General features: G+C 36.5%; 1 protein-coding gene across 1 annotated transcript in view; it reads left to right on the top strand.

The window, feature by feature from the left end:
• The window catches only part of NTRK2 (neurotrophic receptor tyrosine kinase 2), a 345,264-nt gene that overhangs the window by 32,573 nt on the left and 299,395 nt on the right, over positions 1-13,296 (top strand). The window contains 2 exon segments of the mRNA XM_079112192.1: positions 3,805-3,873; positions 7,112-7,266. Coding sequence (XP_078968318.1) covers positions 3,805-3,873; positions 7,112-7,266 — 224 coding nt within the window.

The raw sequence follows: 13,296 nt of genomic DNA, 5'->3' as shown, positions 1-13,296 counted from the left end.
TTAAATGGGCCACTCATGTGAAGAATGTATATGCATTCCTAAATTCGGACGGTGCCCTCATTCCCTGAGTTTCCAGTGGGAGCTTCTACCAGCAGATTGCTGCGTGTATTAACTGGTTCTGTTTTGTGGACCAAGACCCCTGTGCGGTGATACTTTATATGTTTCATAGTCTACAGTGTGTCTATAGGGTTCTCATTCAGATTATCTCACTTGGTGTTTTTTTTTTTTTTTCCTTTTTCTTTTTGGTGCTGGGAATTGAACCCAGGACCTTGTGCATGCTAGGCAAGCACTCTACCAACTGAGCCATATCCCCAGCCCCAGGAGGCTCTTTTAAAAATTTCCTTTTCATAGGCAAGATCAGTCTGAGGAGGTTCTAGGACTTCCCCAGGTGGCAGAATTATGACTTGAGGGCTAACTCTTCTCCTTGATAAAAAAGTACAGAAAATAAAATTTGTGCCATCCATTAGAGAATCAGCTCTCCTCATAGCATTTGTCCTCTTTCTATTCTTGGGAAGAACAGTTCCCTGACTGATTTCCATGCCAGTTATAAAAGAAATTCTCACAGAACAGATTGCCTGGATACTCTGGAGACTTATTGATATCATGGAAAAATCTTAATTTCCTAAAGCCCATATCATGATTTCCTATTTTATAGGTGGTAATAATGGTGAAGTCACTTTAAAAATAGTCTGGGCAGTTAAGATATAAAACATTCTGCACAAACATATTACAACTCTAAGGAACTTTATTAAGACATTTCATTTAAATGCTTTTTGGCTTTATCTCTAGTCAGTTTGCTGGTACAAATCTGATGTCTGCGTAGGCCTTGGTAGCATAAACAAGGGAGAAGTTGAATAGAAGGAACAGGCAAAATGCTCTAATGCAATCACTTTAATGTAATTAATGACCTCAGTGGTTAAGTTCTGGTATTTTCATTACAGCTGACCTTAGACCCAAATTACTCAACAACCACATTTTACTGGCTGTTTTATCACACCATCTAATGTTGTGATTTAAACAGTGGGCTCTGGTTAATTGTAGTTTATTAATAGACCTTGTGTATTGTTTTCATGTTGCTATATGGTAGAATAATTTTAACGCTTGTTCTAGGTACAATACACAGCTTATATAGTAGTATCATTTGAAAATAGGAAACTACAAAGATTGTATATGTCTTCTATAGTTTCCTTAATGACAATTGAGAAACCAATCATTGATGGAAGTGCAGATGCTCTTCTGATATTTGTAGTTATGGTCAGGTAGTAAGATGGAGTGGGATTGGGGGATTTGGGGGCAGTTATGAAGAAGTGATGAGATGTCAGTAAGCTTCGTATATTCACACTCTGAAAGAGGATCTTATTCACCAAAATGTGAAATTAAACCAAGTCATTTGCTTTTGAGTAAGGCAGGGAGGGAGGAGTCAGGTCAGATAGCTGCCTTTCTGAACCTGCGTCCCAACCTCTGCTTATGACTGAGGACTCTGGGAACTCCTTCTTCCCTGATTTAAATTACTCTCTTACCTCAGTTATCAACACAGTGGGTTGCAGGGAGCTAATAAAGAAAAGTGCATTAAAAATTTTTTCTCTATTTGTGAGATATACTGATTATTTCTCCGAGTCTCCCTGACAATATAAAAATGTGTTCAAGATCAGTCTATTTTACTGTGGGTTTTAGGAAAATTCCATTTGGATCTTCTCGTTCACTTTCACCACTTCTCTCCCTGCCCTGTCCATTCTAGTATCGTGTGGTGACTGTTCCGAGCCCCAGTAACTGGTCACTGAGCATATTTCTTAGTTCCTTTCATTCCTGCTTAGTCCCTAAGAATCAATTCAAGCATTGTGAGAAAAGCTAGTATTTGTATTTTCCAAGGGGCTTTGCAGAGGTGCTAATTAGCTCCTTAGCAAAGTTCTATAATCAAACAGTAAGAGAATTGTTGATTTTTTTTTTTTTTCTTTCCTTCTTCCACTTTTTTGGCTTTTGGCCCCAATAATAAGTATGGTTCATAAAACTCATCTTGTTCTTTGGCCCATAACCCGGCTCTGCACTGTGCTGCTGGCAGCCTGACACAGGCATCTGCTCCCAGTGTGGAAGGTTTAGTAGCTAACAGAGAGAACCTGTATAATTATTATTATTATTATTATTTCTTCTTCTTCTTCTTCTCCTCCTCCTCCTCCTCCTCCTTCTTCTTCTTCTTCTTCTTCTTCTTCTTCTTCTTCTCCCTCTCTTCTCTTCTCTTCTCTTCTCTTCTCTTCTCTTCTCTTCTCTTCTCTTCTCTTTTCTTCTTTTTTGGTGGAAAGAGCAGAGCATTTTGTGATTTTTTTTTTCCTTTCAGATAAAAGCATTTGTGCCTTATAGACTGTGGGAAAGACAGGCTGCTTGACTTTTCAATGTAATATACTCCAGTGAAACCCATTCTTAATTCACATATGAAAAGAAAAGATTTATGTGGGCACATTTTACAACTTCATATGGGTGAACACTTTACACTCTGTGCAGAGAGAAGATGCAAGTGTAGAAGGAAGGAGGGTGTCCCGGTGTAGAAAGGGGTTTGGATGGTTAGAGATCTTAATGGAGAATTCCACGATGAATGGACATACACAGCCTTGAATTATGAGCCACCAACAAGGCATGTTCTTTATTCATTAACCACCTAGCTGTAGCTCATGTATTACCACCTGGGCTTTAATCCCTCTTTAAAGATGGATGGTCAGATATACCAGGACACTTCCACCCAAGATTTCATCAGGCTGACACAACAGACTGGCCTCAGGTAAGGGGCCGGGACTACAGTCACCCTCAGATCTCACGTTTCATCTGATAAGCCCAACCCTTGCTTTCCTCAAGACGATTTTGAAAGCCTCATGGTTTCTTCTGTTTGGTTCAGGTCTTAGCTGTTTTTTATAAAAGTTGATGTTTGCTTTACATTGATTTTACTTAATAAACATATGTCTAGAGACCCAAGAATTGGACACACTTTAAATAACTTCTAGCAGTAAACAATTTTTTACAGAGTGAACCAGTTGCCAGGATTATGACTGGGAAATTCCCTCCACAGTCTCATGGCACTGATTTTTGGAAACTCCCATTCATTGAATAAAATGACATATTTGGAACATGCCAAGAAATTCATTATTATTTATTTTAACTACATATCTTTCATTGTCTGTTTGATCCAAATCTGAAGTTGGTTATGTTGTTGGACTAGTTGAAGATGAAATCTGATGTATTCCTTATTTTCCCATTTTTCCTTGTTCTCATTATGAAGTTATTCACTTCTCTAGGTCATATATAAATAATCTCAGAAGAATTTATCAATCAGAAGGTGTGTTCTTTTCCTAAAGACATGTGAAATTTGTTAACATGTATTCAGAGTTTTGTGTGTCATGTAACCTCAAAATATTCATGGTACTGTTTAGTTTTAATGCATCTTTACCCCCTAGTGACCTTATAGTTCTAAATCTTATTTTATTTTACATAATTTCCTATTAATTTCTCAAGATGTCAGGCTCTCTACAAGGTATAAACTTGACTCTGAATAAACATATGAAAAATAAACTTTTGGGTAAAAAAAAAGAGATTGAAAGCAGAAAATATATACTCCTCTTCTTCCCAATAAATAAGAACTGTAGGAGGAGCAGGGTAAAAAGAGCTTATCACTCCAAGTGAGAGAGATGATTGGGTCTAAGTAAGACATGTACCAAGATCAAATAAAATTATATTTTGAAAACAAAATCTCTATTTGAATACATTGTTTCTAAGATGTAGCATTTTAAACTCACATTTAATGTTTTTGATTCCTTTCAGCAATTTTACCCGAAATAAACTGACGAGTTTGTCTAGGAAACATTTCCGTCACCTTGACTTGTCTGAGCTGTAAGTAATAATTGTGTGGCATTTGGGGAAATTTTTTCAAAGAAAGGGATGTTGCAAGACTACATTTATATCAAAATTCTTGAAAAATGGTTTCTCAAGTTTTGGCCTCGTTCTTTTATTCCCTTTGAAAACACAATTAAGTAATTAAAAATAAAAATCTTAATAGTAATGCATCATTTATGAAGAGCTTGCATGTTATTTTTCCAAAATATTTTCTAACAGAGGGGAAAAAGAGAAAAAAACAGGAGGCTTTGCATTAAAATGACTTTTTATATCACATAGCATATTTGGTTCTTATTATAGGCAGGCCCTAAAGTAAAGCAAACTCATCAAAGAGGAAATGACATTGGGCAAAACTCTCTCAGCTTCTGTCCTTTAGTGCCAGCTCAGGGGTAAGGAAGGTTGGAGGAGAGGGTGTCCTCCCTCACCACCCATCATTGTGAGATTTTCTTCTAGGTCTGACACTGAATTCAGTATTTATCCTCATGTCCCAATTTCCTCTGCAGAAAAATGATAGGAGAAACATTGAAATGTGTTGATGTCTAACGACCAGCATTTCAAGTGTGCTCAATGCTTGGTGTTATCAGCGTGAAGCAACCGTGAACTGTTGCCATTACTATGGGTTAGATGTTCTAAGGGGCCCTGAGGCACAGGCTCTGTGTAGCACATGTGGGCCTGGAAGAACAAGGCCTGTGAAGGTTGGGAAGTGGCTTTTGCTTAAATTGTGCATTGCCTGAAACATGACATCTTTTTATGGAAATCCATCTCTACTTGTGAGGAAATTGTGCAGATTGGAAGATGTCACTAGAAGAGAGACAGTGTTAATAGATAGGAATGGGGGCTACATGGTGAAAGTCAATTGAAAATTATTTGGAATAAATTGGATTCAGGGAGTTGAAGCCCTAGCATTTCTTTTTTAAAGACAATTTTAATTGGCACATAATAATTCTACATATTTTTAGAGTACAAATTATTTATTGATACATGTATACAGTATGCAATGAACAGGATAATAAACACATCCATCATTTCAAATATTTATCAATTCTTTGTGTTAGGAGCATTCAAAATCCTTTCTTGCAGTTATATTGACATACAGATGATCATTGACTATAATCTCCCTACTGTGCTATAGAACAGTAGAACTTATCCTTCCATCTAGCTTTATTTTTGTACCCAGTTACCAACCTGTTTCTATTACCCCCTTCCTATTATCCTCCCCAGTCTCTGGTAAGCATTATTCTATACTCTTCTTCTATGAGATAACCTTTTCTTTTTTCTTTTCCACATTTTTTATTAGAGCATTATAGTTGTACATACGGTGGGATGTATTGTTATATATTGTACATGCATACAATATAACAATATAATTTTGTCAATATCACTCCCCAGTACTTAAAGTCAATTTTAAGCTTCCACATGTGAATAAGAACTTGGGATATTTGTCAGTCTGTGCTTTCTGAGTTTTTCACACAGGAATAGACATGCAAATTAAAGGAAGAGACAAGATCTAACAGTGTAAAAATGTCAGGTACCTCTGCATAAAATTTTCTGGATGGATTAAAAATTAGAGTTTTGATTTCAAATTCATGTCTCAATATTCTCCCTGCAGCAAATTCAATCAATTCATTCAGCACGTGTTCACTATGCACTTGTTACATATCAGAATGACTAGGCCATGGGGCTATAAGGAGTAAAGTTTCTGTGTCAAGTATTCTCTTCTCCAGGGGGAGAAGTAGAAACCCAAACAGATCAGTGTAACATGCTGTAAAAATCATTGTGAAAGGAATTTGCACAGCGATCTGGAAGAAGGAGCCCGGCCGTCTGCCAGTGTTGTGTGGTCATATGAACATCACTCTATTTATAATTAAAGCATCCCTTCGCTTCTTTATCCCTTCTGCTGATTTAATTACACACTCTTTTTAGAAAGACTTTAGTTTTTCATCTACTCAGAACTCTAGGAAACATCTTGGATTACTGGGGTTTAAACTGATTGTGGGTCTCTTCTGCATTTTATTCCATATCTCATAATGTCAAATTCTATTTTGGTGTTTGAGGGATACTTGGAAGCGATGAAGCAGACACAAATTAAGCCAGTCTACCATGACCACATTTTCCCCAAAGAAACTCCCAGAAAAGTCTCCAGAGATCCCTGAGATTCTTAGAACCCAACCAGAAAAACCACAGGAGTAAATGATGTTGCAAAGCCCATGTCCTGTCCTCACGGAAATCTTAAGTATTGTGGTTAATGCCAGGCAGAGTCTATGTAACGATTTTAAATGGCCTCATTTAAAGGCTCATTACCATAAATGGAATTCATCTTAAATAGGCCACTGAGTATTATAAATAAGCATTTAAAGATTTTTTCCCTGTGGTTTTTATTTTCCTCTTGACCACTTCCTCCTTCACCCATTGTAGGCCACAGGAGTCCAGACAACATGGCTGAGGTCTAAACAGTGGTGACTTTCTCTTTGCAGACCCTCCCCCACTGGGCTAAGAAGCCCAATCTGGAGCTCAGTTGCCTGGCCCTTAGAAATTCTGAACCTGTGTGTGTGTGTGTGTGTGTGTGTGTGTGTGTGTGTGTATGTGTGTGTATGTGTGTGTGTGTGTATGAAAGATGTCTAAGCTTTCAGTTTCTCTCCCTTAACTTTCTTACATGGATGAAATGGACCCTGGTTAGGAGAAAACCAGAAAATTAGGAGAGCCTGTACCTCAATCTTAGATTTTTACTAATAATCTCATTTTAAATTGTGATAAAATTATTCTGCTCTCTGGTGAAGTTTGAGCTTTGTGAATGGCAACATTTAAGTCTTTAGCCTGTTTAGAAATAAGTATATTAGTGTTTCTGAAAACTTATTTTTGGCATCTTCACTTACATTCTTAATAACTGTAGAATAGCCATGATCAATTTGTTATGGTACCTTATTTTCTCGGTTATGAGACATTCTTTCTTTTACTTTATTATAGCTATTTCTGTCCTTATCTTGTTTTCCCCATTATTCTGCAAGGTTTAGCATCACTTTGCATTCTTTAGCCTCTGCAATGTCTGCAATAATAGCAGCTCAGTAATTATTAGATAAATGAATGAATAATAAGTACTGTCATGCTATGAAAGTGGGTATGACTTCCAAATGTTGCTGGCTAGAAAGAATTCATAATGTTGTAGCATTTCAAAAACACTAGTGTAGCTGAGATTTAAAAAAGGAGCCTGATCAGGTTTCATTTTTATTCCATGTAGGATCCTGGTGGGCAATCCATTTACATGCTCCTGTGACATTATGTGGATCAAGACTCTCCAAGAGACTAAATCCAGTCCAGAAACTCAGGATTTGTACTGCCTAAATGAAAGCAGCAAGAATATTCCCCTGGCAAACCTGCAGATACCCAATTGTGGTAATTTCTTTTTAAATCAATGAGTTCTAGTTGCTATTAATTATTCTAATTTCCTTGGTGTGGTAAAGAGTCTGGAAAGATTACCACTACCCAGATTTTCATAGTGTGCTGTTGATGTCTGTGGCGAATCAGACAACATTTGTGTGCAGTGTCAAGTCATTTGGGAGCAACTTTACTGAATATTCTTTTGCAAGTGAAATATTGATTCCAAATGGATTACTTTGAAGTGCATAGAGGAAAAAAAACAATGTTTATTCCTTTGTTCATTTGTTTGTGTATCTACCTGTCCATCCATCCCATCCATCCCTCCATCCATCCAAAAAATATCTAATATTGTGGTTCTTCAATAGTCACATAGACACTTGATTGGCACCTAGGCCTTGTAGAGGGCAGGATCTCAGGATGATGAAATGTTCTGGCAGCACAAGCAAATGCAGTTCAATCCAGTAAATTTCTTTAAGTTTGTCTCCCTGCCAGATGTCTGTGACTCTTGATGCAGTGCCCTACGTCTGCCCTTATACCTGCTTGTCCCTTTGCCTGGGTTCAGGATCTACTGCTTTACTGTTGTCCCCACTCTTTTCCTCAGCATCTTTATCTCCAGAATTTAAAAGGGCACCGTATGGCAAAATCACAGCTCTATGTGAGAGCTTGTGTGTTACAAAAAAGGAACATCAAAGTGTTCTGGTGAGGATTTTACGGTTCTGTGACATACCTCTACAATGCCCACATAGGCATGTTATTCCTTCATTGAAATCTTAACCAGTCAACAAGTTCTGTCTCATCTGTCCTACTGTTGGTGGCACAACCGAAAACCATGTACACCTGGTTCCTGTCCACAGGAACCTATGTTTTAACCATAAACACCCTATTCTTTGTTTTCAGACCCTGTTTGAGGTCCATTTTTTTTTTATTTAAGAAAAATATAACTGCTAACTTACTCTTAATGAAATATAATGAAAATAAAAATGAGTGTTTTGTTTCTTACTTTGAAGGACCTCAGAAGTGTATGCTACCCTTCCTACAGATTTTTCTGTCACAAATAGAGCCCTTTGGTTTTATAATGGGAAATCACCCTTGGTTCTTTTGCTGAATTTCTTCAGTTTCTTTTTGCTAGTCAACACTTTAAGAAAAAAAAAACAACTTTTAATATATTTCTTTCCCTGATTGATAAGAAAGTAACTGTTCTCTGCTCTAGTATAAATTTGTACCACTGCAATTGCCTAGAGGGACAAGAAATTCAGTGTTGATTCACCTGGCCTTTGGCTGGCTTCCAAATCCCCATGGCTGTTGTGACCACATTGGTCAGTAACCACTGAGAGGAAAAGAGAAAGCATCTGACTCCTGCTCTGATTTCTCAAGCTGCCTCTTAATAGATGTCTGCTTTGCCCTTGCCTGAAAACAATTCTCTTTTTTCAATTTTAATTTTTGGCCATGTTGTCTTATTAGCATGCCTGTGGCACACTCCACCTTATGTGTCATTGTTGGACCATTGTGATTTGGGTAGAAGAAATGTAGGGCATGAACCCATTTTTGTTAATCAATTTGTCAGTTCTCAATACTTTAAAATTTCTTTTTTTCCTACAAATTTTGTGCATGAGGGTGAGATTTTTTAATCCACTCTCATGAGAGCATAGTCTGATTGATCAATGAGGACATTCATAATGCATTTCAATGTCAATGATGCTTTTCAAAAAGTGACATTTATAAGAATGAGTTAGGTGAATGAACACCACTTTTGTGTTTTTAAATTGTTTTATTTTTTCTCAGTTCTCTTTTTTCTTTCAAAGTGCTTTTATTTATAATTGCACAAACAATAACTTTTGATGCACTTTGTTGTGAAAATTATTTCCTACATTACACATGAAGTTTATCTTTTTCTTGCTCATGACCATGTCACGTTGGAAGTAATTGATCCATCATATTCTTTTTAACTCTAGCATGATATTCATGGAAGAATGTATCTTAGTTACATTAACTGTTCCATTTTAGTGGGCATTTTGCTATTTCCCAATACTATCAAAATGCTTCCAAAAGCATCCTTATTCATGTTCTTTGTACCTATGTAAAAGTTAAAAGATTTTTCTAGAGTATGTAGTAGGAAGCAGGATTTTTATTTTACATGGTTTGTACATTAAAAATTGGCTGCATCCATTTATTGCCACCCTAGCAAGTTATGCCTTGATATCAGCAAACTTCTTAGTTTTGTCTCTCAATAAAATGTTGTCATTGCTTTTCAATATGTATTTTCCTGATTGCTATTGAATATTTTATGTATTTACTGGATTGTGTTTATGCTTTGGTGAATTGCTTCTTCATATACTTTACTTATTTTTCTATAGTGTTTTTCTTTATTTTCATTGAGAGTGTTTTTTCTCATTTGAAAGTTTTACATTATATTCCTATTTTTTGAAAAATATTTAAAGTATGTACAACACATATTTCAACATATATTTTCTGTAGGTATCTAGAGGAACAGCTCAAAAGATCAGAAAAGTGACTTTACTTTCCTATACTTCTTCCAACCTGTCCCTCAGCTTGGGACTTTTATTATTAGATTTGTACCCCATTTTATTGAAGATTTCCAGTATCTTTGTCTGTCATTGATTTTTTTTTGTGTCCTATGACTTCCTCTTGGAGTGATTTTCCATTTTGCTGGTTTATATCTTTTGGTATTTTTTTCAGAGAAATAGAAAAAAATACCTCCCAATTTTTTGCCTGGTGGAAAATCAGCCTGTACTTTTTCTTTTCAATGGAATTGACTGAGTAAAAATTCTACACTTAAAATTCTTAGAACTTTTCAGATAATTTACATATATATATATATATATATATATATATATATGTATCTGTGTGTGTAGGACAGAAATTGAACCCAGGGGTACTCTACCTCTGAGCTACATCCCCAGCCCTTTTTATCTTTTATCTTGATACAAGTTCTTGTTAAATTGCCAAGGCTGGACTTGAACTTGTGATCCTCTGCCTTAGCCTCCTGAGTCATGAGGATTACGGTGTGCACCACCATGCCACGTTTACCACACTCTTTTTATATACAGAGTTGCCGAGGTCAATGGATGCTTGTTTCTTGCTAAGGAACTTATGCTTCTCTTTTTCTTTGAGAAGCTTCGAGAATTTTCTCCTTACTCATGTTATTCTTAAACTTCATCACAATGCAACTGGGCACCAGGGGGTTATTGATTGGCATGAGGGATTCCCTTTCAATATAGAGTTTCCTTTCTTCAGTTCTGGATAAATATTCTTATTGATTTGCTCTGCATATTTTTTCCATTTATTTTTCTGAACAAATTTTCACTGTGGAGACATAACACATGTGTTTCATTGGATGGAGACAGTGTTCCGTCTTCTCTCTCAACTTTTCTTTTTTTTAAATTAAAAATTTTTATGTTTACTGGTGTATTATGATTATACATATCAGGGATTGTTGTGACATATTTGTACATGCACATAACATAACTAGATCAAGTTCATGCCCCCCCTTCTCATTATTCATTAATTTTCATTTGTTTGTCCTTTTGTGTTTACATTATGAGAGAACTGGTTTGCTCACTACTTTGCTCTTTAATTATGTCTCCCACTTTTGGATTTTTTTCCCTTTTGACACTGATTTCTTACTTTTTACAGTTTCTGGTGATTAGCTCTTTATGACTGACAAGGGCTTTCCCACGTTGGGGCTCACTCTGACTCTAGGTGTTAGCAGCAGCACCTAGCGTTATCTCTTTCACTTCTCTAAGGTTCCTGCACTGATGGCTTCTCCTTGGAGATAGCTATGGCTATTGTTGGATGCAGTGCCCAAGATTGAGGTCAGGACCCTCTCAGAAAGGTTTTTGCTTCTTCTGCTTCTACTATTTGCTTACCCCCTCACCCTGTGGTTTGGTCTAAGTAAGCCCTGAGTTGTCGTCCCCCCCCCGGTTTTGGATCAGCCCAGAACCACCCTGTTTTGTACAGAACATACTCACATGTCCACTTAGGGCTCTTTTGGTTTTCCTCAATTCTGTTCTGCTTTCTCTTGTTCAGGGGCTCCTCCTCAGAGCTTCTTGTCCATCCAAGTTTGCTTTCACATTTACAACATGGTTCTGGATCTTAGAAAATATGTTCTTTAGAAAATGTCTTTTCTAGACATCTGGGGTCAGAAGGGGAAGGTTTGAGTTTGTGATTTAGTCAAGTATTAATTTTCTTTAGATTTAAAATCTTTCTCTGAGATTCTGTATTAAAGAGACCAGAGAATAACATGCTTTAAATTAGATGTCATATTTTTTAAAAAGCAGATTCATAGCCAACTGACTTTTTCTTTAAGATGTGCTTTATTTAGTGGGGGAGTGTTGCTTACCAATGAGCACATCCCCAGCCCTCTTTTTTTAAAATTTTTATATTTTGATATAGAAGCTCCCTAAGTTTCTTAGGGCCTCATTAAGTTGTTAAGGCTGACCTCGAGTTTGTGATCCTCCTCCATGCCTGTAATTCTAGCAGCTCAGGAGGTTGAGGCAGGAAGATTGCAAATTTGAGGCCAACCTCAGAAATTTAGCGAGGCCCTAAGGAACTTAGGGAAGACCCTGTCTCAAAATAAAAAACAAACAGGCTGGGGATGTGGCTCAGTGGTTAAGTGTCTCTAGGTTTAATCCCTGGTGCCTAAAACCAAAACCAACCAACCAAACAAACAAACAAACAAAAAATCCCACATCCATTGTGTTTTAAGTCATAGATTCCTGGAGTTCATTTTATTTCCACATGTACTTTTGGATGAAACTTTTTATCTAAATCAGAACCAGTTGAGAGTATGATCTTATGTTTTGCCTCACTGTAAATCAGTAATTTGCCAATGACAAGGGTCATTGCAGTTAGTTTGCAACAGCACTATTTTCATTTCAAAAAGAGGAAGAACTATTGGAATTTCATCTCTATCAGATGATTTTACTATCAGTATTTCCCCTTTAGCATTTCATCATGTAGGCATTATATGGAGAATAAGTTCTCTATTCTTTGTATGCAAATATGCATCCTCCATGGAAGGTAATGTACCCCTTGAAGGTAAAAAGCATTTGATCCATGTTTGCTGAACTGGTCAATTCATAGATGCATGGATTACATTGTGTTACTGATCAAAATGGATCAGGTTTTCATAAACAGGTATGAATGTTTCAGTTAATTAAAAGTAAGTATATTTTGTAGGCAAAATTTTCTAGATTTTAGCATTTTGCTGTCTTCTTTGACATTTCTGTCCTTACTGCATTTTAAGAGTCTCGCTTCTTCCTTTTTCTTAAGTTCTTAGAAATTAATCAAGCATGGTAGGTGGAGTTTGGAGGCTTAACTACACCATTCCCATTAACAATCAAAATGTCTTCCAATATTTTTCTAACAGTCCCCACCTGCCGTGAATGACTGTAAATTTATTCATGCTGTGAAACAAGTTGAGATGTGTTTCTCACCAGGTCTTTTCAAACCTCAGAAAAACTTTGTTAATTGCAAGGCAGAAAGAGAGAGAAAAAAAAAAAGTTCACATATGATATTCATCCTAATGGGATTAAAGGGGTGCTTTGGACAGTGATTCTGGAGTCTGAAATGGGATTATACAAATGCTAAGGGGGAAAGGTAATTTTGCTTGGTTGTGCTGATTCATTGTTCCCTATTTAAAAAAATCCCTATACTTCATTTAGTGATTTTAATGAATTTATTTATTGCCTAGTAATTTTTAAATTTTTTGCTCAATTTCTGTACACATCACTGGTGCTGGCAGTTAGTCTTGCAGTATAAACTTTTCAGTTATTTCCTATGGATGAATGGGATTATTAAGGAGCAGTGAATTTTATTCTTTAATTTTTAATACTCTAATTACAATTTAAATCTTATCTGGAAGAGAGGTTCTTCAGGATGTGTTAATATGGATGAAATGCTCTGTGCTAAGTAGATAGTGAATACATTTAAGAAAGGTAGTATTCCTCTGGGTCTTATAAAACAATCCCTCAACCCATTTCACTAGTAACTAGTTACCCAAGAGAATGATAGCCCCACTGTGAA

This window comes from Sciurus vulgaris (genome assembly GCF_902686455.1).
Source record: "Sciurus vulgaris genome assembly, chromosome: 15".
NCBI classification, from domain to species: domain Eukaryota; kingdom Metazoa; phylum Chordata; class Mammalia; order Rodentia; family Sciuridae; genus Sciurus; species Sciurus vulgaris.
The sequence above is the reverse complement of the archived record's forward strand: the minus strand, read 5'-3'. Positions and strand labels throughout refer to the sequence as shown.